This window comes from Pan troglodytes, chromosome 7 (assembly GCF_028858775.2).
Source record: "Pan troglodytes isolate AG18354 chromosome 7, NHGRI_mPanTro3-v2.0_pri, whole genome shotgun sequence".
Classification (NCBI taxonomy): Eukaryota; Metazoa; Chordata; class Mammalia; order Primates; family Hominidae; genus Pan; species Pan troglodytes.
In genome coordinates, this window is record NC_072405.2 from 47243091 (window position 1) to 47261276 (window position 18186).

The 18186-nt window shown below is 40.6% G+C and overlaps 1 protein-coding gene across 30 annotated transcripts in view; it reads left to right on the top strand.

Moving 5' to 3' along the window:
* Positions 1–8708, top strand: part of TACC1 (transforming acidic coiled-coil containing protein 1) — a 124627-nt gene extending 115919 nt beyond the window's left edge. For 27 of the 30 annotated variants that reach the window (XM_063817038.1, XM_063817040.1, XM_024345126.3 and 24 more), the window contains 2 exons: positions 2393–2513; positions 3649–8708. In XM_063817038.1, the coding sequence (XP_063673108.1) occupies positions 2393–2513; positions 3649–3717 (190 nt within the window). In that variant the 3' untranslated portion in view covers positions 3718–8708. Of the gene's footprint in view, positions 1–2392; positions 2660–3648 lie in introns of all 30 variants that reach the window. The other 3 variants (XR_010159494.1, XR_010159493.1, XM_016959362.3) reach the window with 2 other exon arrangements.
* Positions 8709–18186: the final 9478 nt, after the last annotated feature.

The following is an 18186-nucleotide window of genomic DNA, read 5'->3' on the forward strand; positions in this document are numbered from 1 at the left end:
CATTAGACTTTTATCATTTGATAGCCCTAGATAATATATGAGAGCATCTCTTTTTTCTACAACTGTGCCAATAGGTCAACGTTTTTATTTTCTGCAAATCAAATAGGTGAAAATGGTATTTCAACATAGGTATTTGTTTTTGGCAAGCAACAGAGCATTTATTTATTTATTTTTTTATTATTATTATTTTTTGAGACGGAGTTTCTCTCTGTCACCCAGGCTGGAGTGGAGCGGTGCAATCTAGGCTCACTGCAACCTCAGTCTCCCGGGTTCAAGTGATTCTCCTGCCTCAGCCTCCCAAGTAGCTTGGATTACAGGCACACGCCACCACACCCGGCTAATTTTTTGTATTTTTAGTAGAGACAGGGTTTCACCATGTTGGCCAGGCTGGTCTGGAACTCCTGACCTCAGGTGATCCACCCGCCTCAGCTTCCCAAAGTGCTGGGATTACAGGTGTGAGCCACCGCGCCCAGCCCCAGAGCATTTATTTTAATCAATGTAATTTTGATTTGCATCTATCTTATGAATGAAATTGAATATATTTCACCATTCATTTATTAATATATTTGCTTTACTATGAATTACTCTATTCTTTGCCCATTTTCCTATTGTCATTTTATAGATTTTATATATTAGGGACACCAGCCCTTTGTGATAAGAATTTTGAATAATTTTTCAAGTTTATCATTTGTCTTTTGCCTCCACCTATAGTGTTTTTTTGATATTCAGAAATTTACTTTTATGTGCTGAAATGTATTAGTCGTTTCTTTTACAGCTTCTGGATTCTTTGTCATAGTAACAAAGATCTTCCCCATGCTGGATAGAAAATATTCTCCCATGTTTTACTTACACTTTATGGCTTAGTTTTTTTAATCCTTAAATCTAATACATTTGGAGTTTATCCTGGGGAGTGTTATCCAACTTGATTTTTTGTTGTTTTTTTTTTGAGACAGAGTCTCACTCTGTCACCCATGCTGTAATGCAGTGGCACAGTGTCAGCTCACTGCAACCTCTGCCTCCTGGGTTCAAGTGATTCTCCTGCTTCAGCCTTCCGAGCAGCTGGGATTACAGGCACCCGCCACCATGCCCAGCTAATTTTTGTATTTTTAGTAGAGACGGGGTTTCGCCATGTTGGGCAGGCTGGTCTCGAACTTCTGACCTCAAGTGATCCGCCCGCCTCGGTCTCCCAAAGTGCTGGGATTACAGGCATGAACCACTGAGCCTGGACTCCCAACTTGACTTTTTAACTAAAAGGTAATACATGCTTGTACATTTTGCTGCCTACATTTCTATTTGTAGAAACAGAAGTTCCCCTGTCCCTTTCCCACTCCCATAGTACTGTATTAGATTTCTTATGCATTCTTCTCCATAGGTTATACAGATGCCTCTATATATTATACGTAGGTTTATTGTATATCCCTCTAGTCTTTTCTTTGTGTCTTTATAAATACTACGATTTTGAACTATAAAAAATATTTACAATATTGGAATCACATTAGACAAATTTCCTTTTTCCCTTAATTAGCATATCCTGACCATTTTTTCATGTCAGAACATACAGCTGAATCTAATTCTTTTTATTAGGTCGTGGAACTATAGCATTTCTTTATTGATGGGCACTTAGTTACAAACATTTTTACATTGAAGGTAACACTACAGCGAACATCCTGTGCACTCACTGTTATGCCAGGTGGGAGTATTTCTGTGAATACATAACTGAAAGTGGCATTGCTGCGTTGGAGGGCGTGTACACTTTAAATTGCCCTGGTGACTACCACATTGCCCGCCACAAGGCAGCGCCAGTTTTCAGCCGCCCATTGGCACATGAGCCTGCCTGTCTCCTTGTATCTCGGCCCACACAGGACTGTCCTTGTTAATTTTTGCCAATTCAATCAATTTTCAAAGCTTATCATTTTAATTTACATGCCTCTGATTGCTAATGAGGCTTTAGCATCCTTTCATCAGTTTAATGGCTGTTCATCAACTGACATTTATGGTTTTTAAGAATGCCTTTCACATCTCATTAATAAACTCATTCCCTGTAGGCCCGTGTCTCACAGATGTCAGTGGTTAGTATCCCAACTCTAGCTGTGATCGTCTCCAAAATTATGCAGTCTGCTTTTGTACTGGTCTAAAAAAAAAAACAAAAACTAAGACTGTTATAGAAACCATTTGCTAGTGAGATACAAATTTTGAAGTTGTCTGTAAATTGAATTTTTATAAATTAAAATGGAATTATTTAGGTCACCGATTTTTGTTTTTTTTCTCTCATGCAGTCAATTCTTTGAGGCCTGTGCCTCACAGACGTCAGTGGTTAGTATCCTGACTGGCTTTGACTAGTGGCTAATCATGTGCTTTTTGTCTCTTTATTCCACCCAAACACCATAAACAGAGCCAATGAAGAGATTGCTCAGGTTCGAACAAAAGCAAAGGCTGAGAGTGCAGCTCTCCATGCTGGACTCCGGAAAGAGCAGATGAAGGTGGAGTCCCTGGAAAGGGCCCTGCAGCAGAAGGTACAGAAAGGGACCTGATCTGGGTGGCCACAGAGACGTTTGGTTTTCCTCCTCAGCAGTGACTCACTTAATGACAGATCTGGGTGAAAGAGGCCTTGGCTTTCTACTCAGACACTTCAGTCCAGCTCCTTTCTGAACTGATCCAGGTAGAAACAAACAAGTCAAACCATTAAATTTTCAAGCACATCATGTGGAAATCATCCACAGGCAGGGTGCAGAGAGGAAGTTGCATTTTAACTGAAGTTCAGAACACCTTCCTAGTTGGGGTCATGAGACTGCCTTTCTTTCTTTCTTTGTTTTTTATGCAATGTATTAATATGAAGCCATCTTCCCCCTTCATTGCTTTAGATCAGTGGTTTGCAGTTGGGGGCAGTTTTGCCCTCCAGGGGATGTTAGGTGTTAGGTAATGTCTGGAGATATATTTGTTTGGTTGTCACCACTGGGAGATGCTACTGGTATCTAGTGCAGGAGGCCAGGGATGCTGTTAAACATCCTACAATGCACAGGACAGCCTCTGACAACACATTTACCCATCCTAAAACATCAGCAGGGCTGCTTTGAGAAACTGCTATAGATAAATGAAAACCAGGACTAGCAACAATCCCTGTTTCTCACTAAGCAATTTTTAGCTTTCCGTTTTTATATGTCTCCGGTGTATTTTCTTTACTGCATTTCCAATTATGTACTCATACCTGTGCCATCCATTCATCAAGAGCAGGAGTTTTTATCACAGGGTCTGTTAGCCCCTAGAACGGTGCTCCCTGGGAGATTCAGACTCCAGCATCCCTAGATATGCTAATGGATTGAGTGAGACCCAGATACTTATGTTTTTGACAAGTACCCCAGATAATTCCTCTGATAACAAGAAAATTGGGGAACTAAGAGATTCATGGACAAGTTTCAGAGGGCTGGTGACTGTCCTCACCCTTTACTCAATTTAAGCATGATTTTATGAGTACATTTTTTGAGATGTGTAGCCTTTTTTTCTTTAAAGCATCTCTGATGTAGAAAAGTTAAAAATCACTGAATTAGGATGTCTAGGGTAGGGTAGATCCAGACTTGGGACTAGTTAACTCTATTTGCCTTTATTTCAGAATACAAAGTGGCCTGCATAATTATGTCATTTGTCTTTCAGAACCAAGAAATTGAAGAACTGACAAAAATCTGTGATGAGCTGATTGCAAAGCTGGGAAAGACTGACTGAGACACTCCCCCTGTTAGCTCAACAGATCTGCATTTGGCTGCTTCTCTTGTGACCACAATTATCTTGCCTTATCCAGGAATAATTGCCCCTTTGCAGAGAAAAAAAAAAAACTTAAAAAAAGCACATGCCTACTGCTGCCTGTCCCGCTTTGCTGCCAATGCAACAGCCCTGGAAGAAACCCTAGAGGGTTGCATAGTCTAGAAAGGAGTGTGACCTGACAGTGCTGGAGCCTCCTAGTTTCCCCCTATGAAGGTTCCCTTAGGCTGCTGAGTTTGGGTTTGTGATTTATCTTTAGTTTGTTTTAAAGTCATCTTTACTTTCCCAAATGTGTTAAATTTGTAACTCCTCTTTGGGGTCTTCTCCACCACCTGTCTGATTTTTTGTGATCTGTTTAATCTTTTAATTTTTTAGTATCAGTGGTTTTATTTAAGGAGACAGTTTGGCCTATTGTTACTTCCAATTTATAATCAAGAAGGGGCTCTGGATCCCCTTTTAAATTACACACACTCTCACACACATACATGTATGTTTATAGATGCTGCTGCTCTTTTCCCTGAAGCATAGTCAAGTAAGAACTGCTCTACAGAAGGACATATTTCCTTGGATGTGAGACCCTATTTTGAAATAGAGTCCTGACTCAGAACACCAACTTAAGAATTTGGGGGATTAAAGATGTGAAGACCACAGTCTTGGGTTTTCATATCTGGAGAAGACTATTTGCCATGACGTTTTGTTGCCCTGGTATTTGGACACTCCTCAGCTTTAATGGGTGTGGCCCCTTTAGGGTTAGTCCTCAGACTGATGATAGTGTCTGCTTTCTGCATGAACGGCAATATGGGACTCCCTCCAAGCTAGGGTTTGGCAAGTCTGCCCTAGAGTCATTTACTCTCCTCTGCCTCCATTTGTTAATACAGAATCAACATTTAGTCTTCATTATCTTTTTTTTTTTTTTGAGACAGAGTTTCGATCTATTTTAAGTATGTGAAGAAAATCTACTTGTAAAAGGCTCAGATCTTAATTAAAAGGTAATTGTAGCACATTACCAATTATGAGGTGAAGAAATGTTTTTTTCCCAAGTGTGATGCATTGTTCTTCAGATGTTGAAAAGAAAGCAAAAAATACCTTCTAACTTAAGACAGAATTTTTAACAAAATGAGCAGTAAAAGTCACATGAACCACTCCAAAAATCAGTGCATTTTGCATATTTTTAAACAAAGACAGCTTGAATACTGAGAAGAGGAGTGCAAGGAGAAGGTCTGTACTAACAAAGCCAAATTCCTCAAGCTCTTACTGGACTCAGTTCAGAGTGGTGGGCCATTAACCCCAACATGGAATTTTTCCATATAAATCTCAATGAATTCCCTTTCATTTGAATAGGCAAACCCAAATCCATGCAAGTGTTTTAAAGCACTGTCCTGTCTTAATCTTACATGCTGAAAGTCTTCATGGTGATATGCACTATATTCAGTATACGTATGTTTTCCTACTTCTCTTGTAAAACTGTTGCATGATCCAACTTCAGCAATGAATTGTGCCTAGTGGAGAACCTCTATAGATCTTAAAAAATGAATTATTCTTTAGCAGTGTATTACTCACATGGGTGCAATCTTTAGCCCCAGGGAGGTCAATAATGTCTTTTAAAGCCAGAAGTCACATTTTACCAATATGCATTTATCATAATTGGTGCTTAGGCTGTATATTCAAGCCTGTTGTCTTAACATTTTGTATAAAAAAGAACAACAGAAATTATCTGTCGTTTGAGAAGTGGCTTGACAATCATTTGAGCTTTGAAAGCAGTCACTGTGGTGTAATATGAATGCTGTCCTAGTGGTCATAGTACCAAGGGCATGTGTCTCCCCTTGGTATAACTGATTTCCTTTTTAGTCCTCTACTGCTAAATAAGTTAATTTTGCATTTTGCAGAAAGAAACATTGATTGCTAAATCTTTTTGCTGCTGTGTTTTGGTGTTTTCATGTTTACTTGTTTTATATTGATCTGTTTTAAGTATGAGAGGCTTATAGTGGCCTCCATTGTAAATCCATAGTCATCTTTTTAAGCTTATTGTGTTTAAGAAAGTAGCTATGTGTTAAACAGAGGTGATGGCAGCCCTTCCCTAGCACACTGGTGGAAGAGACCCCTTAAGAACCTGACCCCAGTGAATGAAGCTGATGCACAGGGAGCACCAAAGGACCTTCGTTAAGTGATAATTGTCCTGGCCTCTCAGCCATGACCGTTATGAGGAAATATCCCCCATTCTAACTTAACAGATGCCTCCTCTCCAAAGAGAATTAAAATCGTAGCTTGTACAGATCAAGAGAATATACTGGGCAGAATGAAGTATGTTTGTTTATTTTTCTTTAAAAATAAAGGATTTTGGAACTCTGGAGAGTAAGAATATAGTATAGAGTTTGCCTCAACACATGTGAGGGCCAAATAACCTGCTAGCTAGGCAGTAATAAACTCTGTTACAGAAGAGAAAAAGGGCCAGGCACAGTGGCTTATTCCTGTAATCCCAACACTGTGGAAGGCCGAGGCAGGAGGATCACTTGAGTCCAGGAGTTTGAAACCTACCTAGGCAACATGGTGAAACCTTGTCTCTACCAAAATAAAAATTAGCTAGGCATGGTGGCACGTGCCTGTGGTCCCAGCTACTTGGGAGGCTGAGGTGGGAGCCTGGGAGGTCAAGGCTGCAGTGAGCCATGATCATGCCACTGCACTCCATCCTGGGTGACAGCAAGATCTTGTCTCAAAAAAAAAAAAAAAAAACAGGAGTGAAAAAGGAAAGTAGAAGGCAGCTGCTGGCCTAGATGTTGGTTTGGGAATATTAGGTGATCCTGTTGAGATTCTGGATCCAGAGCAATTTCTTTAGCTTTTGACTTTGCCAAAGTGTAGATAGCCTTTATCCAGCAGTATTTTAAGTGGGGAATGCAACGTGAGGCCAACTGAACAATTCCCCCCGTGGCTGCCCAGATAGTCACAGTCAAGGTTGGAGAGTCTCCTTCCAGCCAGTGACCTACCCAAACCTTTTGTTCTGTAAAACTGCTCTGGAAATACCGGGAAGCCCAGTTTTCTCACGTGGTTTCTAGCTTCTTCAGACTCAGCCCAAATTAGGAAGTGCAGAAGCACATGATGGTGAAAAACCTAGGATTTGGCAGCCTTCCAGAATGGTATGGAATCTGAGGGAAGATTTATGTTTCGTTTTGGAGGATAGCTCAAGTTGAATTTTCTTTCCAGCCAGTTACCCTTTCAACCTACCCATACTTTGTACAACTCTCACACAAATACTTAGATATTTATTCGATAGCCCTGAATTCCCTCTAATTATAAACAGGGAGTGTAAACTGCCCCCAGATGTTCCTGGGCTGGGTAAAAGCAGCTGGAGTGAAGCACTCATTTTCCATAAAGGTAACAAAGGGCAGCTCAGTGGTTACTCAAGCTCAAAAGGGTTTTTTAAGAGCAAGCATTGGTTAAGTCTGTGTATACTGAGTTGGAAGTGATTTCAGCACATTCTTTTTTAGTGGAGTGAAAGTTCTGAAGCCCCCTTTTAACTTCCTTTTGGTTTTTCATTATAATTGGTAGCCATCTCATGAACTGTCTCTGACTGTTGTCTCTTTGTGGTCATGTGATTGTGAGCTTGCTCTCTGACTTGCATTTCTGACTTTATCCTGTTGTTAGGAAGACAGAAACTAGGTTTTGAAAGATTATATGATTCAAGCGAGGGATTTTAAAGTAAAGATGTATGTATTCTGAAGAATCTAAAAGATAACAGATTATTTGCTTATGAAAGAACAATATAGTCTGGGAATCCCAGAATGTCAAGCCAAAGGTCTAAGAAGTCATCTCCTTCAAATACTTTAATAAAGAAGTATTTCGAGGAGATATCTGTCCAAAAAGGTTTGACTGGCCTCCAGATTCCAGTTATTTTTAAAAAGCAATTTACCACTAAATCCTTGAGTCTCCATAGAGTAACAGTAAAGAAACTGATGTAACAGACTCTCCTCTCAAAGGATCTCCTCTGGAAGAGACTATCAGCGGCAGCATTCTCCAGGGAAGACCCATCCCCTAGTGCCAGAGCTTGCATCCTGGAGACTAAAGATTGCACTTTTTGTAGTTTTTTGTCCAAATGCAATCCCATTTCTGTGCCTCTTAGCATGCAGTTAGATTTGGACAAACAAGATTCCTAAGGAATGACTTTATTAACTATAATATGGTTACAGCTATTATATAAATATATATTCTGGTTATAGTTCTAATATGGAGATGTTGTGTGCAATGCTGGCCTGTGGTGGTCTGTGTAATGCTTTAACTTGTATGGAGGAGGCCAGGCTCAGAGCTGAGATGTGGCCTGAACCTTCCCTGTATCGATCCTTTAATTTAGAACTGTCAAGATGCCACTTTCTCCCCCTCTGCCTTTTAGTGGTATCTGACATATACTCAAAACAGTAATTTCCTGGTCACATCATTAACTGCTAATTCTGTATTTATAAAGAATTTTCAGATGGACATGTACAAATTTGAACTCAAACCATCCCCAGTCCAGATACAGGGCAGCGTGTAGGTGACCACACCAGAGCCTCAGCCTCGGTCCTTCTCAGCCGTCGGGATAGGATCCAGGCATTTCTTTTAAATCTCAGAGGTAGCAGTAAACTTTTCAGTATTGCTGTTAGCAAGTGTGTGTTTGCCAATAGATACCCATTATACTAATGTGCCAAGTAAATGTTCATTGCACATCTGCTTCCACTGTGTTCCCACGGGTGCCATGAAGTGTGTGAGGAGCCCCTCATCTGGAGGGATGAGTGCTGCGTTGACTACTGCTATCAGGATTGTGTTGTGTGGAATATTCATCTACATAAATTTTATATGCACAGTAATTTCCCTTTTTATATGTCAAGTAACTATTTGTAAAAGTTATACTCACAAATTATTATAATGATTACTAATATATTTTTTCCATGTTTCATTGCCTGAATAAAAACTGTTTACCACTGTTAGATTTGGGGGTGTGTGTGGTGTTGGTACTTTTCCTGGTTATAAATTGTATCCCTGAATGTGAAAATTTATGGCAGCCCTGCTTTTATGAGCCCCATATTTCAACCTAAAAATAGGAAAGATCACATTTTCTCTACACTCATTTTGTGCATGTGGTTGGGTGTGTAACTAAAAACAAAACAAACTTTGGAATTCAGATACTGCCATGTAGATGTCGTGCCTTTGCATCTGTGCAAACAAAGTTTTTAGCTGGGTGCTTCTTGGTTTTGCTTAGAGACTTCTTATCTGCCCTGGCATTTTTCAAGTCACCCCAAGCTTTCTGACTCGAAGGACCTGGGGTAAGGCAGAACTATGTAAATAGTGCAGAGGAAAGAGTTGCTGTGTTTTGTTTCTTCTAGGTTCAATGCGGTACCAGGAATAACTTTTTAAATACTGGCTAAGCCAACTCTCCACTTTAAAGGGATAGGAGATTGGGCAGGAAATTTTGTGGGTTGTATTACAGGAAAAGACAAATTAAGAGGATAGTTAAGGCTTCATTTTACAACTAGCTGGAGATCCACTTAGGAAAATCAGAGAACTATCACTTTTGTTGCTGTTGCCACATCTTAAGACAGTGCAGCCTCTGTATGCAAATATGCCAAAAGGCATATTTCTCACCCCTGCGCGCCTGAATCACCAGGAGAGAATCTTCTAAAAGTCTCTGATGGAGACTGCCATTTGCAGAATGTGAAACACAGTAGAAATATGTTTCTAAGAATTATTGGGAAGAATAAGATGGAAATTAACCTTGCTACTCTCTTACAGAATTATATTCTTAGATAATTTAAGACCACCAATGTTTTTCATACTTTTACAAATAGGGGATCATGGGGCCATTTTAGTGAATAGCAATTAAGCGTAAGTATTTCTTCATGGAATCTATTACAGATATAAATGAATATATGTGAACTTGGTCATGACAAAAAATGACTTTCTTGCTGTGGCTAATGGTCAAAGCATGAAAAACCCTGATCTAGCCAACTGAAGTCCTTTTACAATGGAAACAGGCCCAGTGGGAGAAGCAATGAAGCGAAGATCACATGGCTTGTATGTCAGTAAGCATTGTTGCCCTCGCTCAAAATGAGGGAAAAAAAAATTAATTGCAACTTAGTTCTTTTCAAGCTCTTGAAATCCAAGTCCTAGGTTTAGGTAGTATTTATATCATTTTCCAAGTTTGTAGGCACTTAAGGACCGATGAAAACCAAATACCTTTTTCTCAACACTTATTCATTCACTCATTTATTTGCAGAGTTTAAAGTGAAACATGAAAAGTTTGAGGGACAGTTAGCCAAAGAAATTGTTTTTACATTTTATTGAAACAGCATTTAAATATAAATAATAGGGTAATGAAAATGATTCTTCCCGAGAAGAAAGCCATCCCTAGGTTACATTTCTTGAAAGAAAAAATGTAGTTGTGAGTTGTTGGTTAGTTATTATCTGAGTTATTTCCTGAGAGTGGATAGATAGTGGTGCTTATGATCTATGAGATAAATCTAACCCGGACAGGCCTGTATTTTCCACCTTTTTTTTTTTTTTTTTGGAGACAGATTCTCGCTCTGCTGCCCAGGCTGAAGTGCAGTGGCATGATTTCAGCTCACTACAACCTTCACATCCCAGGTTCAAGTGATTCTCCTGCCTCAGCCTCCCAAGTAGCTAGGATTACAGGCGCATGCCGCTACGCCATGCTAATTTTTGTATTTTAGTAGAGAGGAGGTTTCACAATGTTGGTCAGGCTGGTCTCGAACTCCTAACTTCAGATGATCCACCCGCCTCGGCCCCCCAAATTGCTGAGATTACAAGCGTGAGCCACCGCGCCTAGCCCTATTTTCTGCATTTCTGAGAATTAACAAAATGTGCCAAGTTAAGATGTGCAAACTCCTAATCACAAAACATTCAACTGTGAGACATTATATAGACCAAGAAGACATTTTTGTTTTAGACATCAAAAATGACAGCACAATTAGCTAATTGGGTGCATTCAGGCATAATCACAATATTTTACTAAAATATTAAGGAGTCCAGACAGCGTCTCTTGGATGTGCAATGATGAACGTGCCTTCTATTTCACTGTAAGACTGGCACTCTAATTTGTCTTTTATGTAGTCCGTACTTTCCAGATACATATTTTTTTCTTTCTCCCTTTCAGTTGATTTGTATAACATCATGAATTTTCAGCAAAAATGCCATGTGTAAAATATGATTCAGTCAAGCATGGTGATTTACGCCTGTAATCCCGGCACTCTGGGAGGCCAACGAGGGTGGCGGATTGCTTGAGCTCAGGATTTTGAGACCAGCCTCTAACATGGCAAAAACCTGTCTCTACAAAAAACACAAAAATTAGCCGGGCATGGTGGTGCACACCTGTAGTCCCAGCTACTCGGGAGGCTGAGGTGGGAAGATTGCTTGAGCTGGAGGTCGAGGCTCCAGTGAGCCATGATTGCACCTCCGCACTCCAGCCTGGGCGCCAGAGCAAGACCCTATCTCAAAAAAAAATTTTTTTTACATTAAAAATTTTTTAAATAAGCAAAATACGATTTTACTTCCTGTGTCAACTTTCAGTGCAAATGTGTATGAGTGGTCACAGGGGGCCTCCATTCCCAAAGGCTTATTCTCTCTCGGGCCACGTCTTTCAAACTGCAGGTCAAAACCCATTTTAGAGGTTATGAATTAGAACAGAAGAATGAACGCTTGTAAAAGCAAATAGTGAAGGTGTAAGTGCTGTTTCATGAAATTTTATTACACTTACATGATACCATATATGGGTAATGAGTTGTAATTTTAAACATCTTGGTTTGGGGGCCTAAAAGCTAAAAAAAGCAAGTTTAAAAAAGCTTAAAAGCCACTAACTTTAGGTCATGGGGAGACAGTTGTTGGATCAGTCAAGGATTTTATAGGAGTTAAAAACAATGATTGCAATCTCCATTTGTTAAAAGTAAGCTACAGAGTTAGAACACAGTAATCCACAACCACAGTTTATGGCAACTTGAAGAAATCAAAACTTCAGAACGGAAACATGAAGCTGCGTTCAGAAAACACAACCTAAAAATTCCTTTCTAATCCTCAATTGAGATGGAAAGAAGAAAAGAGAACGTTAGAACGGGAGTACATAAAGAATAAAAGCCTGTGGACCTAACAAGCCCTCTAGAAAATAAAGTCTAATAAAAAATAAGAAATGTAAAATTCTTCCTTCCCTCTGCCTTCCCAACATAAACTCATCCTCCTCCTCGAGGCAGCAGAGGGCGAGCTACTCAGGTTCAGAGACACATTTCTGTTTTGCTGCCACTGCCAAAAACTAACCCGACTCTCAACTGAAAAAATGAAACCTCCTCTGTTAGAAGCAAAAATTCTCCTTGATTACAACTTCTTAGACTTAAATTTCTTTGCACAGTTCAATTCTAAATTACAATTGTTCCTATCTGCTGTAGACAAGATCTTTCATTTAAATCTTAACTAGATGTTGGTGTCTGTTCTTCGATGCCACACTTCAACTGAGTAACTGCAAGGCAATGAATACGTGTATATGAAGTAAGTGACCAAGTCTTGAGGTTCCACATATTTTCAGAAATGTGGTCAGATTTGAAGTTGAATCTGAGGGTTTGAGTTAAGAAAATAAGCTTAAGGAGACAAGATCATTCACCACAATGTCACACAGGCAGAAATCAGATACAAATCAGAGAATGCCAGAGGTGTGATAAAATAGTTGGTCAATTGGGGCCAGGCACAGTGGCTCATGCCTGTAATCCCAGCACTTTGGGAGGCTGAAGCGGGTGGATCACGAGGTGAAGAGATCGAGACCATACTGGCCAACATGGTGAAACCCTGTCTCTACTAAAAACACAAAAATTAGCCCGGCGTGGTGGCGCATGCCTGTAAACCCAGCTACTCGGGAGGCTGAGGCAGGAGAATCACTTCAACCCGGGAGGCTGAGGTTGCAGTGAGCCGAGATCGCCCCACCGCACTCCAGCCTGGTGACAGAGTGAGACTCCGTCTCAAAAAGAAAAAAAAGAAAATATATATATATATATATTTGGTCAATTGGGATGTTTGTGGAAATTAATTTCTCTAAACATTTAAAAATTATTTTGGAATCATTTTAGATTTGCAGAAAAGTTGCAAAGATTCTCTAAACTTTCCTTCCTTTCGTGGCTAGCTCTATATTTCCACCCTTTCCTTGTTCTTCCTTTTTTTTTTTTTTTTTTTTGACAGAGTTCTTTCTCTGTCACACAGGCTGGAGTGCAGTGGTACAATTATAGCTCACTGCAGCCTTGACCTCCTGGGCTCAAGTGAGCCTTCCCCCTAAGCCTTGTGAGTAGCTAGGACTACAGGTGCACGCCACTGCACCTGCCTACTTTTTTTTTTAATTGTAGAGATGGGGTCTTGATACGTTGTCTAGGGCGGTCTTGATCTCCACAGCCCATCCTGGGCTCAAGTGATCCACTCACCTTGGCCTCCCAAAGTGCTGGGATTACAGGTGTGAGCCACCACACCCAGCCTCTTCCTTATTTTGTATCCTGCTGGTGTTTGGCTATTAATTGGGCATTTGCCATGTGCAGAGTCCTGGGTAGGCGCTGATGGGAGAAAGCTATCTTCCCCCTGCACACCTCTCTTTATACAAGCACTATTATGAGGAAAGGCTATGAACTCCTCAGCCCTACTTTAAAAACAAGCATTACTGTGGTTATAGCAAAGTGGTGGTATCATGGGCCATCTCTTTTCCAATAAGATATACTTAATATATTTTTAAAGCTATAAAAGGTCAAATCAATACTTGGTAATTTGCTATAGACGAAAACAAGGCCGCTTTCTTTTCCTCTCTGCATCTTCTATACAAAGAACTTGGGTCAAGTTGAGAAGAGAGCTGGGTTTGAAACCTTGGCCTGTGACCTGGGGCCCTGGGACAGTCACTCTAATGCTGTGGACCTCTTTCCTCACCAGTGTATCTATAAAATACCAGAACTTTGGTCCAGGTGCAGTGGCTCACGCCTGTAATCCCAGCACTTTGGGAGGCCGAGGCGGGTGGATCACCTGAGGTCAGGAGTTCGAGACCAGCCTGGCCAACGTGGTGAAACCCCATCTCCACTAAAAATACAAAAAGTTAGCCGGGTGTGGTGGCGGGTGCCTGTAATCCCAGCTACTCAGGAGGCTGAGGCAGGATAATCGCTTGAACCTGGGAGGCGGAGGTTGTGGTGAGCCGAGATGGTACCATTGCACTCCAGCCTGGGCAACAAAAGCAAAACTCCATCTCAAAAAAACAAAAAACAAACAAAAAAAACAGAACTTTGGACTCTATGTTCTTAAACTGTGTATGTGTTTAGGTGTTCTAACATTTTAAATTTGTCTTTAAAACTTGGAGCTCTTTTCCAACCTCTTCTCAGGTTTCCTTCTTATTCCAGAGACATTCTCCTGACACAGCTGTTCTCCTAATTTATTTGGTTATAGTCCTGCATTGAGAAATGCTACTTTTTATGGAATTCCTGTTTGAAAGTCCACTATCTAAATTTGCCTGAGTCCTAAATGAAATCAGATCCTAGCACCCCCACCAAAAAAAGAAATGGAATTATGAACTCCGAAGCAAAAATATAGCTGTACCTTTGTGTGTGTAACTTTAGTAACTCGGTGTTCAAACACACATGATCGTCAGGGAGGAGAGAGATCACTTGGCTGGAGGCAAGTGCTTTTGTTCTGTTTGGGAGACAATATGAGGGAAGGGGAGGGAGGCGTGGGTACCAGGAGGCAAAGTAGGCAGCATCTGTAGATTCCAGTTGGGCCCATTTCAATTGTGTAGGTGGATCAAATGCTGGGCCTATTTGTGCTTTTGGACAGGGATCTGTCATTTTCCTAATGCTGGAAAATTCCTAATTCTGGTCTACAAAATTGACCAATGCCAGTATAATATAATTCAACATTTTCCTAGCTTGTTTAGAAGAGGCATGTTGCAATGTGACTTTGATCACATTTTTTGATCAGCAGATAAATCTATATTTATTTATAATTCTATTTTGTTCTAAGAAGGATTTAAGGCAGTTTGCAGGCAGGGTATAGAACCATCGATGTCACTTAAGATTGTCAGTTAATAGTGATGATGACAAAGGACTCGATGCAGTTGGGTCCAGTCACTTCCACCCCACCCACATGACAGGCATGGCCAAGACAGCCATTATCTTGTCATCACTGCAAATGGAATCTTCCTGAAATGATTAGCAAGTCACTTTCCTAAAATGAGAATGACTTTTACATTTTTATTTATTTGTTCATTTTTTTAGAGACAGGGCCTCGCTCTGTAGCCCAGGCTGGAGTGCAGTGGCACAATCATAGCTTACTCCTGGGCTCAAGTGATTCTCCTGCCTCAGCCTCCCGAGTAGCTAGGACTACAGGCTCACACAACTCATTTTTTAATTTTTTCTAGAGACAGGGACCTCAAGGACAACTTTGCCCGTGCCCACTTCTACATGGTGACTGAGCACCTGGGAAAAAAAAAAAAAGATAGCATCTCACTATGTTGCCCAGACTGGTCTGGAACTCCTGGGCCCAAGCAATCCTCCTGCCTTGGGCCTCTCCAGAGTGCTGGGATTACAGGCATGAGCCACTGCACCCAGCTGGCTTTTACATTTTTTAATGGTGGAGGAAAAAAAAATCAAAACAAAAATGACATTTGATGTCAGATGAAAATTACATTGAATTTAAATTTTAGTGTCCATGCATAAGATCTGTTTATAACACAGCTACACACATTTGTTTACATACTGCCTATGTCTGCTTTTTTGTACAACATAATCAAGCAGTTGTAACAGAGGCCATATGGCCCACAAGGTGTATAATATTTACTATTTGGTCCTTTAAATAATGGATTTGCCAGCCCTTGTTTTTTTTTTTTTTTTTTAAAGAGGGAACCTCGCTCTGTTGCCCAGGCTGGAGTGCAGTGGCGCGATCTCGCTCACTGCAACTTCCACCTCCTGGTTTCAAGCAATTCTCCTGCCTCAGCCTGAGTAGCTGGGATTACAGAAGCCCACCATCACACCCAGCCAATTTTTGTATTTTAGTAGAGACAAGATTTCGCCATGTTGGCCAGGCTGGTCTCGAACTCCTGACCGCAAGTGATGGCCCGCCTCGGCCTCCCAAAGTGCTGGGATTACAGGCGTGAGCCACCCCTGTTAGAGCCCAGCCCCCTGTTCTAATTTATTCATTATTCAACTGATTTATTGGCAGTGTACTATGTTCGTTGTGCTTGGGTTCTTGGTGCTTGATTACTGTTCTCAGTGCTGGAGTTAGAAAGTTCCTAACCTTAATGGACCTTATACTGTAGGTGACATCAAAAATTATATCATAGTAAATTGAGTCCTATCATGTAGATATTAACAAGAATCATTAACATGGACATGCTTTCTAGGTGCCAAGCACTACTCTAAGGATTTCATATGCACGAATTTACTTAATCCTCACAATAACTATGCAGTCTTCAAGGAATCTTTAGAAGAGGATATAACCATGACCTTCATACAGATACACAAAATCAACCCATGTCAAAGATTTTATTAAGCTCATTAGTTAATCAGGGAACCAGGAAATGTTATAAGTGGTTCAAAGAAGAATTCAAAAAAATATATAGAAAATAAGGAATTGCGAAATAAATGTATACATAGATGAAAAATGGGTCTGTCCTCAAGGCCATTATCATTCTATTGGAGGCAGTCCATTTGCATTTCTATGGACAACTGTCATTTACGGAGTTGCACAAGAGCTCAAAGACAATAAAAGACAGAGATTCTGGGTGCGGTGGCTTGGTGGCTCACGCCTGTAATCCCAGAACTCTGGGAGGTTGAAGCAGGAAGATCGCTTGAGGTCAGAACTTTGAGACCAGCCTGGGTGACATAATGAGACCCCAAGTCTACAGAAAAAAAAAAAAAAAAGACGGAGATAACACAGATAGGTGAGCAAGTCTAAGAAGATTTTCTTGCCTATTTCAGTCTCAGTTTTTTTCTGATAGAAGTCAGTACTACAGTATGTCCATACAATATATTTGTATAGATTGAAGATGTCCTTGATGACATTACAGGCATACCTCCCTTTATTGCACTTCACTTTATTGTGCTTTGCAGGCTGTTTTTTACAAAATGTGGCAAGCCTGCATTGAGCGGGTCTACCGGTGCCGTTTTCCCAAGAGCATGTGCTCACTTTGCGTCCCTCTGTTACATTTTGGGAATTATTTTACAATATTTCAAACGTTTTCATTATTATTATATCTGTTACGGTGATCTACGATCAGTGCTCTTTGACGTTACTATTGTCTTTGTTTTGGGGTGCCACAATCCACATCCACATAAGATGGTGAACTTAATAAATGTGTGTGGTCAGACTGCTCCACTGACCAGCGTTCCTCCATCTCTCTCCCTCTCCTTGGGCCTCCCTATTCCTTGAGACACAACAATATTGAAATTAATAACACTACCATGTCCTCTAAGTAAAGTGAAAGGAAATGTGTCATATGTCTGTCTCTTACTTTAAATCAAAAGCAAGAAATGATTGAACTTAGGAAGACATGTTGAAAGCCAAGACAGGCTGAAACTGAGGCTTCCTGGCCAAACAGCCGTGAGTGAATGCAAAGACATTTCTGAAGGAAATTTAAAATGCTACTCCAAGGCCAGACGTGGTGGCTCACACCTATAAATCCAGCTGAGACGGGAGGATTCCCTGAGTCCAGGAGTTCGAGACCAGCCTGGGCAACATAGGGAAATCCCATCTCCAAAAAAAATAACAGGCCGGGCGCAGTGGCTCACGCCTGTAATCCTAGCACTTTGGGAGGCCAAGGCGGGAGGATCACGAGGTCAGGAGATTGAGACCATCCTGGCCAACATGGTGAGACCCCATCTCTACTAAAATACAAAAAAAAAAAAAAAAAAAATTAGCCGGGCATGGCGGGGGTGTCTGTAGTCCCAGCTACTCGGGAACCTGAGGCAGGTGAACCGCTTGAACCCAGGAGGCAGAGGTTGCAGTGAGCTGAGTTTGTGCCACTGCACTCCAGCCTGGTGACAGAGTGAGACTCCGTCTCAAAAATAATAATAAAATAAAAATTAATTTTAAAATGAAAATAAGCTATTCCACCTCTAGCTTTACCTATTTCTGACAACAACAAACAAACAAAACCACATTTCTTCCTCTTATGCAGAGAAATTCAATGATGCTTCCATGTGATCTTTTTCAGGCTTTGTTTTCACTCCCATCTTTTAATACCTAAATGCCCCTTCAAGATAATTTCCTAAACAAAAACAATTCCCTTCTTTAGAGAAATTCCTGCAGAGGAGTCTTTACACACATTTTTAACACTGAAAGATGACCTTGAATTCACTCTAATTTATATTTTCAAAGCCACTTTCAAACTTTGGTTTCCTGAGTGTCAATTAGTAATAAATTACTTGCAATATGCCCCCGAGTCATTGAGAAGCA